The sequence below is a fragment of the Colossoma macropomum genome, unplaced genomic scaffold, assembly GCF_904425465.1.
Source record: "Colossoma macropomum unplaced genomic scaffold, Colossoma_macropomum, whole genome shotgun sequence".
Taxonomy (NCBI): Eukaryota; Metazoa; Chordata; class Actinopteri; order Characiformes; family Serrasalmidae; genus Colossoma; species Colossoma macropomum.
The window spans coordinates 21,001,777-21,018,354 of NW_023494810.1; the positions used below are offsets into that span (position 1 = coordinate 21,001,777).

Genomic DNA, 16,578 nt, shown 5'->3' on the forward strand with positions numbered 1-16,578 from the left:
GACCTTTGCACAGGACTGTAAACATACAATTTTTAAAATTAAGTATTTAATGCTTATTAATGCACAAGCTGTCACTTGCATCTGATATATTTAAAGTACTCTTTAGTTTCTTTTGATAAATGGCTAATCAGACTGTACCATAACTACACTTTCCCATCATGTCCTGTCATGATCTTGCTAATGATTACCCAATGAAAGGTTGTACAGAGGTGGGGGGGGGTGAATCTTTGGCATGTCCATACATGTCTAGAGTAGGCCTCAGTTAATAAAAGATGTTTTTTAAAAATATTTTAGACATAAGCTGTAATCATGTAAGATTTACACAAAGAATTAATAAGCACAAATAAAGAATAATCACCCACTTTTTGGCGCCTTTAAAAGCCAAAGATATGTGATTATTTGGTAACACCGACAGAATCAGCTACTTAGTCAGGTAGTTTAAGGAGCATCTCTACTATCTAGGGTATGACTATATGATATGTCCTACTGAAAAATGACTTAAGTACTTTGATATAAAATTTGTCAGTTTAGGTACTATTTATTTAAAAATCACATCATAGTACTTTTGTATAATTTGAATGAGAGTCAGTTTTGGCATCCATCTATGCTTTAGTAGGCTAAAAACATTTTAAATGCACAATACTAAGTGTAGCTCCAAAATGATGTCAAATAAATAGAAGACCAAATTACTTTATTAGCAACAGGTGACCTTTTAATGAAAATCTGTAGTTTTAATAAGAAAACAATTATTCACTGTAGTTCAATTTTTGATTTTTCATATTTACCCACTCCACATAAAGGTAGAAAAAAGTTTAAAGAAAGTTTTGTTAAGAGTTTTATTAAGAGTTTTCTTTCCTTCTAGTTTGTTCTAATCACATGAGGTCTGTTACATTCAGACAGGTGACAAATTAAAGGAAAGTGTCTAAGTAACATTTTAGACCACCACGAGCCGCCAGCACAGCTTCAATGCACCTTGTCATTTATTCTGAAATGTCTCTGAAACTTGCTGGTGGGATGGAACAATATAGCATATGATTTGTATAATTTTCGTACTTATTAAACCACTCAGTGACCCCTCGTGCCCTGTGAATGGATGAACTAGGATATAGGATAGAAATGATTCATGTGTGTAGGATAAAGGTCTTCAGTCAGAACAGCTTTGTATTGACCTGCGCTGACCCTTTGCCAGAGTGGACCCAAACAATGCCAGTAAAATGCCCTCCATAGTTCGACAGAACCACTAGACCTCCTCACTGTAGCAGTCCAGCCTGTGCTGTTGCCACACATACACCCACCCACTTGTGGGGAACATGTTGAAGGCTGAATCATCTGACCATATTACATTGTCCACATCTGTGTAAGACCCATGCCTGTTTTTACACTTTCAACTCTAAAATGTGCATTCATCTTTGTAGTGAGGAGTTTGTTCACTGCAACCTACTATAATATCCCTCTCTTTGTAGTTAGTAGTCTAGTAGTCTGATCACATCCTGCATTGATATTCTCAGTCACCTAAAGAACAGCATCACAGTCATTGAATGTGTTTGAATTTCCAACCCTACTTACTGATTCCCTTAGATCTAAATGCAATGTCACCCCAGTAACAATTCTATTGAAACACTGGCCAGTTGAGCAGTCTTTGTGACTGAAGCTCCTACCATCCATGCCCTGATAATGAATCCTCTTTCAAAGTCACTCATACTTTTTTTCTCTTGCCATCTTGATCCAAAATCAAAGTCAACTGGGCCGGCTCTGCATTTTAACATATGCCACAGCGCACGGTAGAATGTTAATTGCTCAATTGTCTCATGGAGTATGCATGTTTTGGAAGCACTCATGTTTCTCCACTCATTAATTCTGTTTTCTCCTTTAATTTGTCACCCATCTGTAGTTGCTTACATTGTATTGAGTTCCAGTGGATAGCAAAAAGGCTGCCTTTATATAATCAAATAATATTTTATACTTCTCAGTAGCTCCGACAAGTGTTTTATCTAATTAAGTCATGACTTGATTGAATAATTGCTGCAAGAATGCTCTGAAGACTGAAGAGGTATTTACATCAGCTCTCTCTAGAAATGTTCTTCGGTTGATAAGCTAGCAAATCCCTTTGATTTTATTTGTGACTCACATCTATCAGCATTTTCTCCTAACAGAAAGATAAACTTTACTATAAACAAAATCGGTTCTGTTACAGTTTAATGAAAGTAAACTCTTATTGTATAAAAATACATAACTTTAAATATTTCTATGTGCACAGCATGTATGTACAACACTGGTGAAAAGAAAATGAAACGAAAAGGTTGTAGGGTGAATTAAAAGAAAGCATCATTTTTCTCCTATGAGGATTTTCGGCATCCAACCATGGTTGTCATGTGCCATCTGGCAAGTCCGAAGGTGAAAAAAGAGAAAAGAGAACGTTTCAGTCCTTTCATGATGTTAATGATGTCTGACAAACTTCAAACAAACAATAAGCAATTCTTGTAGCAACTCACCGGATCCTTTATTTCCTTTGCAATCTTATAGCTCTATCTTGTCGTAGATGCTCGACCTTTAGAATAATAAAAGATATCAAAATCCTGGAAGGTTGCCAAGCACACCATAAGAAACTATGATTGAATTACTGTGTAAATAGAAATAGATCTTTGAACAAATACCTTTGTGTTGCTGTTCCCCCTGGTCTCTGAAAGAGCAGTCTGATGTTCTGTGGAGCCCCAGCATAAAAAAAGACATGAAATATGCCACATTTTTGTGCTATTGATCAACAGCACTAGACATTACTCTTATGACTCACCCTTTGCTGTTTGTAGAAGAGGACCGCAGTGAGGAGCAGTAGTGCTAAGCACACAGATGTGATTATGAATGTTGTGTTTATGGAGCTGCTAGTGAGCTGTAAGTCTTTCCCCGAGGGTCTCTCTACATGATCTCTGGAAATATAAGCCTTCGTGTCTTCAGTGTCCTTTTGACATTTGGAATCTAAAGAAAAAAAAAAAAAGACCAACATGTAAAAGCATGACTTAAAGCACTTCACACTGTATTGTGCGCTTGATGATTTAAACGTGCACTAATTCCAAGCATAACATGTAGAATTTTAGTGTTTCACTGGACCTTAATGCCTTTCCTGGTGGCTTTCAAATGTACTGTAAATGTAAATGTTAAGTGTACATTAACTTGTGTAGATTTGCACTGCGCAAGATGAACTACATATGCACAACAGCTTAACAAATGATCTGGTTGATTCTCAATAGCATTAGGGTTAGGATTAGAATCAAGGTTAAGGATAGGATTAGGATTGCATTACAATTTGAGGTTAAGGTTAGGGTTAGAGTAAAATATGGGCAGTGACTGGTTACATTTACTCAATTTTGATGTATCTGTACCAGACATCACTTCATGTCCATTGTGAGTCTTTAGTAGAGAATTTCAGTCTTGTTATTGGCTGCAACTGTCAGGTTCAACACAGCTTTAAATAACAAACGTCTCGTTACAGAAGAGTCTTCAGTCTGAAGGATAGAGCTGAAGCACTAAACACAGTAACTACAGTCATTAAAATAAAAGCGCAAAATAACTTGAAATGGTTGGTTAGTCTGTAGTTTGTAAGTATGCTAGCTATCTAGCGTAATGGCTACTCAGGTTTTTCCAGCTCAAGCTGTAGTAAATTTTAAAGGAATGAGAAATGGGAACTTTGGCTAGATTAGCAGGCAACCTTCGCTAGTTTTGCCTTTTCCTTTTAAACACTGCATTTACTGCATGTAGCACTTCTGTCCTTCAAAAGGTTTTTTTTTTATAATGAAAGGCTCATTAATTGAAGTTGTATTAAATCTGTCACTGCTGTGAGCTGTGAGGAAAACAGCATTACAGTAATTACTGCCGTCTACCTTTCTTGATTGAGTCAGTTGAGTCAGAGTCAGTTAAGTGTGACGCAGAGCCAAGTTGGGAGTCAGGTTAACATGCTATCCTGAGAGCGACTCGAGGCTCTGATTTGTACTTTCTTGAATAAATTGTTGGTGGTTTTGTTTTGTGACTGACAGCATCTGCACAGATTTGCGATTGGTCACATCTCTGACTTTTAGAGTTTGTCATTTTATCTACACCAAAGGAAGAACAACTTTCAAGTTAAGTTCCTGTGCCTATGGATGCTGAATATAGAAAGAAGTTCAGTTCCACTGTGGTTCTAGGGAACTCAGTACTTACTACTTGTTTTGACCTGCTACTTTTGTACTTCTACTCAACTTGCTTTTGGTACTTATACTTTTACTGGAATCATTATTTGATTTGAAGTAACAATACTTTTACTTGAGTATGGTTTTAGGCTACTCTACTCACCTCTGGTTTGAGTGAATAGTGTGTTAACATTTCTCATTGTAAAATGTAAAAAGCTTGCAAAAAGCGCTCAGTGGAGTTTAACAAATGAAGACACAAAAAGTTTCACCTTTGCAGTCTGTTGCCTCACTGAAGGCTTTAATTATATTCTCTGGCAAGGAAGCAGCCATGTGAAGATGAGTTTGGATATGCGTAGGAGTGCTGACATCAGCAGACTGTTCAGCAGGAGGGCTCAAGTATTCTGAAATATCCTCCATTATTTTCAAGGATGGTGCAGCTGTGGCTGATTCTGGTGCTATGTTTTTGTCCACATGAAGTGTTTGGAAAGGGTTGTTTGGTGTTGCTCCAGGAGTGATCTGCAGGAGTGGGCCTTTCTTATGAATTCCTGCAGGCTCAGACGTGGCTGTGGTAATCCAACTCTGGAGAAGTTCTGAGTAGAAATCTGACAGTATTCCTTGGTCTTTGGTATCCAAAGACCTCTTGGCAAGTAAAAGTGCTGTGCTCCTGTGTGAACTGAGTGGTGTGATGCTTCTTTGAGAGGGTTGAGATGTTGCTGAGTGGAGAACAAGAAGAGTTTGTTTTTGTGGTATCCTTGGTAATTCGGTTGAGGTTGTAATGGATGAAGAAAGGACTGATGATGGTGAACTCTCCATCTTTCCGTCCGTCAAATCTGGGGTGGTGGAAAAGATGAGGTTGGGAAAACCCCCAGCTGTTGAACCATAAGGTTCAGAATCTGGTGAAACTGGTGAAGACTGGGTTTGTATTGATTTAGTTGTCTTTTGTTTGCCACCAGGTTCAGATGCTCTAGATCCTTCATTCTTGTGGCTGAAGACAGGTCCCAGATATGGACTGGGTGGTGATATAGTTGTTGGTGCACTTAGAGAAGATTTGATCAGCAGTGATGCCTTTAAAGGTGTAGAACTCATTTTTGTGCAAGAGCAGTGGCACTCTGGGGTCCCTAGGGATAATGAAAGGCATAGTTACATCTATGTTCTTTGTGTACACAAAATCAAGTCTGAACAAGGAGTAACAAATGTGTAATAATGCCAATTAAATTTGTAATTGCTGTTGGACCAAAACCTTGCATTAGATGTCTGCACAGGACCAGTTTTTTAGTCCTGCTCCCATCTGCGCCCACAAGATTTCATCCTACTCCTGCAAACTTCCACAGAAAATCTACATCATTTGTCCTGGTGCCGCCCGCAACCTAAGCATTTTGTCCTGCTCTCACCCACAGACTGAAATAGCCTTTCAGTTGCATTAGTGATGAATTAAAATGACTACCACATGTCAGACTTGCCATTAGCTGGTTTATTGTCATGTAATTGACTTTCTACAGCTGTGTCTGAATGTCTGATGGCTCCAGTTTCTACAGCTTACAAGAATGAAGTTTGCATGTTTATGTGATTGGTTGCTTCACTATTATTTAGAATGAGTTTTTTCATTTTAGTTATTTTGCTATTAGATACTATTTATATACAACCCCATATCCAAAAAAGTTGGGATGCTGTGTAAAATGTAAATAAAAACAAAATGCAATGATGTGCAGATCATTTAAACCCAATATTTAATTGAAAATAGTGCAAAGACAACATATCACATGTTGAAACTGATTTGCCCATGTTGAATTTGATGCCAACAACACGTTCCAAAAAGGTTGGGACAGGGGCAACAAAAGGCTGGTAAAGTTGTGGTGGTAGCTGATTGGCAACAGGTCAGTGACATGACTGGGTATAAAAAAGCATCCCAGAGAGGCTGAGTCTTTCAGAGGAAAAGATGGGGAGGGGTTCGCCAATCTGTGATTTAGTGCAACAATTCAAGAATAACTTTTCTCAATGTAAATTAGCAAAGAACTTTTGCTTTTCATTAGGGGTGCGACGATTATTCGACTTAGCTGACTAAAATCGACACCAAATTAGTTGGCCAATTTATTATTATTATTATTATTATTATTATTTAAAGAATTTAAGAAATGTACAACCAACGTCAGGCAAATACATTATCAGACAACACCAGATAAGAATATGTGAACAGTACTCTCAGCAATATCATCATACCATCAAGCACATCATGACGTCAGAGAGAAAGGATGGAACCCAACAACCTGCATACATAACACCTATATGTCTAAAGGAGAATGATACATACACGTATACATATACACATACTCACTCTCTCTCTCTCTCTCTCTCTCTCTCTCTCTCTCACACACACACACACACACACACACACACACACACACACACATACAAAAGGAAAGCCAGTTAATCAAATGTCTCTCCATAAAGCTGGTCAGAGTAATTCAAAAATCTATTACTTTTCTTAGTTTCTACAAGATGTAAGGACTGGAGTAGTCATTTAAATTCCACTAAAAAGAGGGACAGGGTTGGCTGAGAATTTGTAAACTTCTGTTTATGAATAAAGAATTTAGCATGTAGAATGAAAAAATTAACAATATACTCAAGAGGCTTGTTAGTTAAGTTATTGTAGTAACAAATAATGTCTTTGAGATTAAAGGAATAAGTAATTTTGACAGTGTTAAAAATGTGAGCACATAAGTTGGACCAGAAGTCATTCGTTCTCTCACACTGAAAAAATAAATTAGTTGGCAACTAATTTAGTAGTCAATTAGTTGGGGATGTCATTACACGTCTTTCTCGCGCTCACTAGGAACGTTTTGACATTACCGCTTAATGGAGAGTTAACAACAGCGCGATGGCAGCCTCAAGAACAAAATCCTCAAAAGTGTGGGAGCTAAACTCAAAAAAAAGGTTGTCAGTTGTGCTATTTGTAAAGCCGACCTTAGCTGGCATGGGAGCACATCCTCCATGATGGAGCATCTGAAGAGGAAACTTGTCGGCTCAGTGGATGAAGAAGATTCATTTCGGTAAGATACGCCACGTCCAAAACCGCATACTAGCACACTAAAAAGTGTGTAAAAATAGCGCATGTACCATTAGAAATGCACTCATTAGTGTAGTATGTGAAGTACAGAAGTGTGTAGTTTGGGACGCGGCGATAGTTGTGCTAGCGAGCTAGTTAGCTAATGTTAATGTTAAATTCCGTCCTACTTCATGTTCTGAGCTGAGCTGTAACATCTATTTCGAAATGCATGTTCTCTTGAATCGTTAATGGGGTTGGAACAGAGAAGCAATTAATTATTATTCACAGCGACGCTGCTCACTTTCCAGATAAAGTTTACAGTTTTAAACATTGCATCGTTGTCTTAACGTCGAGGCCACTGGTGCGCTCAAGTTTGGCAAACACAGGCAAGCGTCTGCTAACAGTTTTGTTTTCTGCGAACGTTTAGCACCACTCGCTAACAGTTTCAGGAGGTAGTTCTCAGCGGACACACAGGGTAGCTGGACAAAGGGTAGCTACCACTGAAATGAAGAGTTTACACAAAATTGTTAAAATTTAAGTGTTCATAGAGAAGTCTGCCACAATCATTCGCTACTTTCCCATCTGCTCCATCAGAGCGCGTTTTCCCTGCAGCGGGGAGTATCTGCTGGTAGAGGAGAGTGAGCCTCTCACAGGACCACAGACACTGACTTCAATAGAGATCTGTGATTGTAGAATGTAGTTTCAGCAAAGTGTAGACAGTCAGCAAATTGCACAGAGCACAGGCTGCACTGTTTAACAGTTAAATTTAGATACATTTTTTATTTACTTGATTAAAGGAAAATTGATTCAGATTTGTTATTTTGTTGCTGCTACTTTGCACTTCCTTGATCATAAATTTTGACAGGAAAAAAAAAACATTGGAGGAAAGTTCATTAAAACTGAATTCTTGAATGTTATTCATCTATATTGTCTTCATTGTTATTTAGCAAATACATAAAACAACCTCAAGCTAAATTTAAAAGCTAATAGCTACAAAAAATGTCATTTGGTAATGTAGTGATTCATAATCCGAAGGATCGATTATTCGTTTCAGTATTCGATAGATTATTTGAACTATCAAATTGCAGCCCTACTTTTCATCATCTACGGTACATAAAAACATTAAAAGATTTGGAGAATCTGGAGAAATCTCTATATGCAGTCGACAAGGCCAAAAACCAGTATTTGCTGCCCATGATCTTTGGGCCCTCAGGTGGCACTGCATTAAAAACAGACATGATTCTGTAGAGGAAATTGCTGCATGGGCTCAGGAACACTTCTGAAAACAGTTCGTCACTGCATCCACAAATGCTAGTTAAAACTCTAAAACACAAAGAAGAAAGCATATATAAACAGGATCCAGAAACACCGCTGCCTAAACACTAGTGCACATGGCATGGGTGACATGCTCATCTGTAAAGGCACCATTAATGCTGAATGATATATACATGTTTTGGCGGCATATGCTGACATTGAGACAACGTCTTTTTCAGGGAAGGCCTTGTTTATTTCAGCAATACAGCACCAAACCACATTCTGCATTTATTACAACAGCATAGCTCAGTATTAAAAGAGTCCGGGCACTAAACTGGCCTGCCTGCAGTCCAGACCTGTCACCACTGATAACATTTGGCACATTATGAAATGAAAAATCCGACAAAGGAGACCCCGAACTGATGAGCTGCTGCAATCCTATATCAAGCAAAAATGGGAAAACATTTCACATTCAAAACTACAACAGTCGGTCTCCTCAGTTCCCTTACTACCATGCTTACAGAGTGCTGTTAAAAAAAGAGGTGATGAAACACAGTGGTAAACATGCACCTGTCCCAACTTTTTTGGCACATGTTATTGGCATCAAATTCAAAATGGGCATATATTTAAAAAAAACAATAAAATATCTCAGTTTCAACATTTGTTGTCTTGTTGTCTTTGTAGTATTTTCCTTTAAAAATATGGTTTACATGATTTGCATATCATTACATTTTGTTTTTATTTACATTTGGCACAGTGTCCCAACTTTTTTTGGAAGTGGGGTTGTACTAATTATTAATGATTGATATCATTCTATTTAGGCTATTCATTAATTTGCGGGAAATTTATCTAAATGTTCTAACCAATAGGAAAGCTCATTAGGCTGTACCTACCACTGGGGAAAACATCCTAATTATCATTTTCCTTTGGGTGGTCCAAGAATTTAACCCATTTGTTTCCAATCCGAACTTAACAATAAAATAAGAGTAGTACTGCAATATTTGCAGAGCTTACATAAAACAAACATGATGACTATATCAATTGACAGACACTGGCATATTTTTAATTTTAATCATTAGGCCTTCTCCAATGGCTTATACAGTATAGCTTGGATTTTCAAATTATGTCAAACAAAAAATAACAAAAAATGTAGATACAAGGTTTTGTCCTGACATCAGTGATACTAATTTCAGCATGAAAGGGTTTTTTTTATCTATTATGATGTATTGTTTTTCATTTATTGCCCATTCTATTTCTACCAATTCTTTTAAGTAAGCTCATATTTCTGTAATCAAAAAAGAAATGTTCTGATTTATGCTTTTTCTATTTTTACCTGACATTTGGGTGAGAAGTGCAGTGGTTGATTCTTGAGAGTCCTCTGCATACTCATCTTCACAGTTCCATTCCATAGGTTTGTCGTTCTTAGTCACCAGATTCTGGTACATTTGAATGACCTCCTCTGCTTTTTCCAGTCCCACCCTGGGCAAGGTCGTGTAGAGCTTAGCAAACTTCACTGGATTGTCCTAAGCAAAGGAGTCATGTCAGGAAAATGCAAAATATCATTGTAATTGATGGTTCCTAAATATACTGCTTAAAATAGAAAGCTAAGACCCCATTAAAAGCAAGTGAACCTGGTATCCTGAGGCATCGAAGGCTCCAGTCGTATCTAAGGCTTAATCTATCTGTAATCTAATTTCTTTTGCCATTATTTCGCTGTGTCCTCGCCAGACTCCCTAGCCTTATGATGTGTCCTAGGAGGCATATCTGTAAGTCAAAATCTCCAGTTAATACAAATCACATTGCTGCCATGAGGTCCACGATCTTAAATTAACTCACTGATGTCAGCTATCTCGGCTAAATATTCCATCAGCTAGTGACTTTTTCCTTGGATGCTGATAAGGCTTTGAACTCGAGAAATTAAATAATACTCCAACTTTGCAAGAAAACACCTCTATGCATTACATTTTCAATGTAACGGGCCCACTAGGTATCACAGCGCATGTTTTGTGTTTTGCTAGTTATCAGTTAGGTATAAGTAAAATTTTCCCAAATAAGCAGCATCCATGATGAATAAATAATTAAGAGATTGACAGATTAGAAAAGGTATGTCATAGGGATGCTGAGAGGAACACTGTGGTAGGGGACCGAATACCACAGAACAAAGATAGAGGTAGAAGCTGTGAGACCAAGGCACATAGCATCCGTCATCACAGCTGCAGTAACTGACCATGTGCTATGGATAACAGGGCACTCCCAAAACATCTGTAATGCATTAACAACTGTTCCAGTATTATGTACAGTACATTGCAGTACGCATCTCCAGACGTTTAGATCAGAATGGTTTCACAAGGCATAGTCTTTTTTTTAGGTGAATTACGATGTATGTCTGCACCATCAAAGGTTTTGAAGAAATGATTTACTTCTAAATAATTAATATACTGAAAATTGTAATGGCCAATGGACAGTATGACAGAGTGGATTATTGGAAATGGGAAAAGTATTTCTGTAGAAAATTCTGTGTATTTTGCAAGATGAACCATATTACCTCAATCTCCTCATTGATTGGAGGGATGCATTTCTGTGAATAGATGTTGTAGATTAGGTTCTTCAGTGAGCTAATGTAGTTATAGTTGTCAGAATCTCTTCCATATCTGAAGTGAGTGTTCAGAAGGTCCAGGATGTGAGGGAATGCTGCTTTAATGTAGCAGACGTCACTCTGAAAAAAGAGGAAGCAATGACATGCTTTTTCTCCAGCTTCACTGACAGTAAGATCCAACAGACACTAAAATAAGTGATGTATTCACTTTACTTGACTGTAGTAAAGGTGTGCTCAATTCCATATGAATTAAATACATCACATCAACACAATGTCCTTTAGTGCAGCAGTTCACAAAGGCACCCTTAGTGGACAGTAAGTGCCACTGCACTCCCCATTACTTTCACTTGATGACCAAGGATGACACACTGCTAAGAAACCCACCTTCTTAAACCACTGTGAAGGTTAACCTACTGAACAACATTGTTTAATGTACTAAACTGTAATTAAACGTATAATGTCACACAGACTTTTAATGATGTCATGCGCAATGTTAACAGTTTTCTGTACCTTAATCCTTTATAAACAGGTTGTTGTGAGACAGAACCAAACACCCTCTTACATTCTGCTCATGAGATATCAAATACTTTTTAAATGCCAAAAAGTCTTGTTGCACTTTACCGTGTTTATGATCATTTGTTTTTATTCTTTATTTTTAATTCCTGAAATGCATCTATTTAACTGGATGTGAATGTAATGTGAATGTGATGTGAATGTAAGAATCTTTTGACCCCTGTTATACCTAGGATGCCATACTGTAATACCGTATTCTGAAGAACAGCTATCCATTTAAAAATTTCATTCCATACAAGAGCATAGGGGAGAGCAGAGAACGAACTGGTACGTAAAATGTAACATGGATTTTTAATGCAGTCAAACAAGATCAAATTGACAGTGCTTTCAGTCATGTTGTCATATTCCCCTAACAACGTCATCTGTGAATTATGGCAGCAATCAGACAAATATTTCTCGAGATTCACCCTGTTGACTGTTTTTGTACCATAACAACTTTTTCATCCTGAGTGTTTTTCGATTACTGAACTGGGCAACACTTTACAGTAGGGTACTGTTCATAAGGCTGCATGACACCAACATAATCTTATCATGACAACTAACATAACCCTGCATAAATGTTTAGAAATGCATATTCCAATAGGCGTCATCTGTCAGACAGGCTGCTTTAGCTAACTTTGATCAAAATTAGCAAATGTAACCTTAATAGCGAATGATGCCTGTTGGAATAAGCATTTATAAACATTTGTGTAGGGTTATGTCTGTTGTCATGACAAGCTTATGTAGGTGTCATGTAGCCTTATGAACAGTACCCTACTGTGAAGTGTTATGGACGTCACACCTATATTATTTTATTTGCCTTCTTGGTGGCTGTAACATAGTACTATTTTTAAGCAATATTTAGCCAGGCTAAAGTACAGCCTCCACACAGTGAAATTAGTTGTAAAGTGGTGTTACAACTAAGCCTTCGTAAATAAACAATGAAAGAACATATCTTGTATATAAATTCAAAATGATACATTTCTTGGAAGTTTTTTGTGCAGATTCATCAAAAACATGCTACTGATGTCTGGCAAACAAAATACATTTCAATTTTATCCAGCTCTTCTACTTTGTGTTCAATATTAAATTTGTCACATTTAACACAAAGTCTTTTCATAAATCATTTTTATTTTGATAAATATATTTATATATATTTAGGTTAGGAATCCTATTTAGTTCAGTTGTATGCAAACGTTTGAACACCCCTGGCTAAATTACATTTTGTTGGTTTTCTAAATGAAAGTAAGCCAACACATCCTCTACAGGGAACAAAACATTGACCAACAGTTTAACATAAAAAATACATATATATAACATGTGCCATAACTTTTGCAGAGACCACATTTTATGCTTGTGTTTCCCAATGTTAAATTCAGGATGTGTTAACTTATTTGCATTTAGAAAATCAGCAAAAGATAATTTGACTAGAGGCACCCAAACGTTTGCACCCAAGTCTAAATTTGTATTGTAATAATTGTGTTGTGCATGAATATACCAGACTTCTTAGCGACTGTTACAAGCCACTCCATCTGTTACAATTAAGCCCGCCAATTAACTTTCTTCCACTTCCGGTGAAATGAACCCCTTAACATTCCAGGCTTCTTACCCACTAAGGCTTATTATTCCTAAACTACAGGGACTTCAGTGCAAAGTAATGGAGCTTATAGAAGTGTGTATTAAACCTTGAGCTTGCACAAATTTTTTAAAAATTATTAAGCAAAAATCAAAATGTGCCCTGCTCTTCCTTACTCATTCAAATGAGACAGTACTTAATGGTAAAGCAGTGTTTCAAAGCAACATCTAGCAGCCAGTGATTTGACTTGGAAAAGCCTGTTTTCTATTTTTATTTTCTTTAGTGTTTTCTTTATGGTAAACCCTTTGCGTACTGCAAACACATATGAAGGGTTGTCACCAAAGTCTATTTCACATTTCACGTTTAGCCAAAATAGTTTCTACTGAGCCACTAAAGTTTCATTTGATTTAATTTAATTTGACAGACTTGAAGAAGTTTCTGATTTCACCATGAAAAACCTTCTGTCAGAGTCAAAGACTTATGTTCTTGATGCTAATTGGGATAATTAGTGTCTCTTGAGTGTGGTTTACCCAGTCATCAACCTCTTTCAAGGAAAAGATAAAAAGTGTACGTGACATGCTTACCAAGTTTTGGCGTTCTGTGAAGTTATAGCTAATAGAGCAGCCATTTTGAAGTTGGTTCCCAATCTGAAATTGGAAAATGTTGGACAGTGAATAAATAGGTATTTGTAACACTGAAAGGAAAGGCTATGCGACGCCAATCTCCCAAATACTTTAAGCTCAGTTAATATGGGGGTTTCTACTTATGTGACCTGTTTTCTTGACAGTGATACTCTGTAACATTTACTTAACTTACATTTTAATGACACTTAAACACAATGCATATTATAGGCATGAAAATGTTAATAAAAACAGTGTTACTCACCAGACGTCTTAAGTTGAGGAGATGGTCCTTTGTCACTGAGTGCTTACATGGACCTGGCACAGCGCCATAGGCCAAATGCAAGCACAGGACAAGGAAGGAGCACAGATGCCTTATCTGCAATCAGACAAGAAGTGCAAATAAGATTAAGAACTGCAGCACAAACCACTGCAATCTGGCCTTTTACCATTTGTAGTCTATCACCACATTACGGTGACTAGCAGCAGTGAATGGCGTAATAAGACAAAAAAAGAACATGAATAAAGGATGTTAAGTCAGTATTATTTCCTGGTCTTGACTGGTATTAAGAAAAAAAAATGCCTTTCTCTCACTGTAGTCTGTTTTTAACATATAGCAGTATTGCACTGGACAAAAAATGTCATTTAAGTTTAATTCTAAAAAACATCTAGCAGGATATAACCAGGCTTTCCAATGGTTTCCAAAGTACATTCTGAAGTATACACTGCTTTCTCATGTGTAGAAGTTATTTTTCCTTCCCCAGGAAACACTTTAACACTGAACACATAACACTTAACATAAAAAATATTGTTCTTGGAGGGAAAACAGCATAAATGTCGTTATCATCCTAAATTTTATAGAAAAGAATTATACTGTTTTAGTGCCAACTTGCCTCAGCACAGCAAAGTGATATTTGTGTTGCAAAATATTTGCTAGGCAGGGCCTGTTCTAGTTGAATAATCTTGTTTACAATACTGCAAATCTGATAAATGGTTGCAACAGGAGGAATATTAACAGTAGTCAAAGCAACTGAGAGCCTTTAGGCCTCAAATCAAAAAACTTTCAACACAGGTGGTCATTGTAAACAAACTTTATTAAAAAAGCCTGTGGTTAATCTGGTATGACTGTAATTAGGAAACTGTGAATGAATCACAAGTTGGAATACAGTTTAGAATACCAAAGGGGGTAGAGTGACAATAACAATGGTTTCCATTTCATTTAAAAGACTGTTGTCTAAAACCCCCTGCCAGTTCCAGTGAAATGAGTCCCAGTTTTTTAAAAGTGGTTGAAATTCGCAAACCACGCTCTTCTTTGGTTTCTCCAGTTATTTTAGATCTTGGTTTTCTGACATTAGAGTGAACCAGCATCCATAAACACTAAGTGTGGGCTGAATAAAGTCTGAGAGATGAATGTCAGAGAATTGCCAAAAGCAGGAAAAGCAACTTTTGGGTGGTTTCTTGAGCAGATGATGTGGCGATCTTTAACTGCGCATTTCACAATTTCACAAATAAACAATACTGGGAAAGTATATCAATTTACATTATATGTAAAAATATATGTTATATGTTACATTATATGTAAATGTATTACATAGGTTTTGAAATATATTTATAATATATTGCAATATATTTAATTTTTATGTAATTTTAGCCATCTTAGTAGAAACCTGAAGCATTACTAGTTATTAAAAGTAGATATTAAGCTGTTTTTTTTACAAAGATTATCTACATAACCTAGTCGTGCTAAGTACCAATACATCTTTAAGAAATTTCTTGTGATTTACTCTAATTTAGTCCAGGTCTGTATTATTCTTTAGTTTCAAAATGAACAAAAATAAAGTAATAAATTGCTGGAATAATATGTGGCAGGAATTACCACTATTAATCATTCAGATTGGGCTGATGGTTCTAGCTGGCACAAAGTGGTCTTCACAGTTTGACGTAAAGCGAATGTTCAGAAGGAACATTCTGAAACATTTTTCATTTAAACCACCTGTCAGCAGAGCAGAGGGAGGATAAGCTGTTCTCGCTCTGACTGTTTGTAAGATCGTAGCGTTCGTAATAGTATATAATTGCTTGAGCATCGCACAAATTTACAAGCTGCCTTCCTGGGACATCTTTCTGTTCAAACACCAGACAGAATAAGACTAAGTTTTATGCATTAAAGCTCTTACCTTGGCTTTGTGGGCTGGTGTGTTTTTGTTCATCAGAAGTCCACATTTGGAAAGGCGTCCACATTGAGATTCATTGGAGTTCCTTTGCACTTCTTGCCTTGTCCCAGACGAAGGAGGAGCAGGTCACTCTTAGGATGCTCTCTGTGCAGCCAAAACTAAATGCAAGCCAGTCCTTTGGGACGTCCGTGTTGCTGGAATTTCTGATGCGCAGTCTGTCAAAGCGTACCAACAGCATGAATGTGTGAAGATGTTTGTGCTCTCTGGTGCACTGGTAAACTGAGCTAGGCTGAATCCCTCCTACTCTCTTCATAGGTCTTTTACAGGAAATCACTCCTTAGCTGCCCTGCAGACTGGACCACTTCCAAAGCTTGTCTGTGTATTTGCCTCTGGGAATTAGCTCCCCAATGACCAATCATCGGCTGCTGTTTACAATTAAAACAGCCACTGCTATGGTGGAGTTGGTTTTATATGCTATTGCATAGTAATTACTACCTTCTTAAACTTAGTAACGCATATGATTATTATATTTTATAATATAATAATATTATGATATAATTTTATAATATTATATAATTTCAGTTTAATTTTATTTATATGGCACTT

The 16,578-nt window shown here is 37.0% G+C and overlaps 1 protein-coding gene across 1 annotated transcript; it reads right to left on the reverse strand.

Moving 5' to 3' along the window:
• Positions 1–690: 690 nt before the first annotated feature.
• Positions 691–16,309, reverse strand: csf1a (colony stimulating factor 1a (macrophage)). Its single transcript, XM_036559904.1, has 10 exons — positions 15,976–16,309; positions 14,067–14,180; positions 13,766–13,828; positions 11,003–11,173; positions 9,791–9,980; positions 4,430–5,278; positions 2,792–2,973; positions 2,655–2,701; positions 2,493–2,548; positions 691–2,379 (listed from the first exon to the last, which is right to left on the reverse strand). The coding sequence occupies exons 1-9, from the start codon at positions 16,006–16,008 to the stop codon at positions 2,518–2,520; spliced, it is 1,680 nt and encodes a 559-aa protein (XP_036415797.1). The 5' UTR covers positions 16,009–16,309; the 3' UTR covers positions 691–2,379; positions 2,493–2,517.
• Between the last annotated feature and the right edge of the window lie 269 nt (positions 16,310–16,578).

What these genes read in the sequence shown, in the direction of transcription:
- csf1a (XM_036559904.1), bottom strand. Translation starts at nt 16,008, where the DNA reads ATGAACAAAAACACACCAGCCCACAAAGCCAAG. An exon ending in TCACAGAACGCCAAAACTTG is followed by an intron (nt 11,174 to 13,765) that starts GTAAGCATGTCA and finishes CTCTTTTTTCAG; the next exon opens with AGTGACGTCTGCTACATTAA. An exon ending in TGAGGCAACAGACTGCAAAG is followed by an intron (nt 2,974 to 4,429) that starts GTGAAACTTTTT and finishes TTTTTTCTTTAG; the next exon opens with ATTCCAAATGTCAAAAGGAC.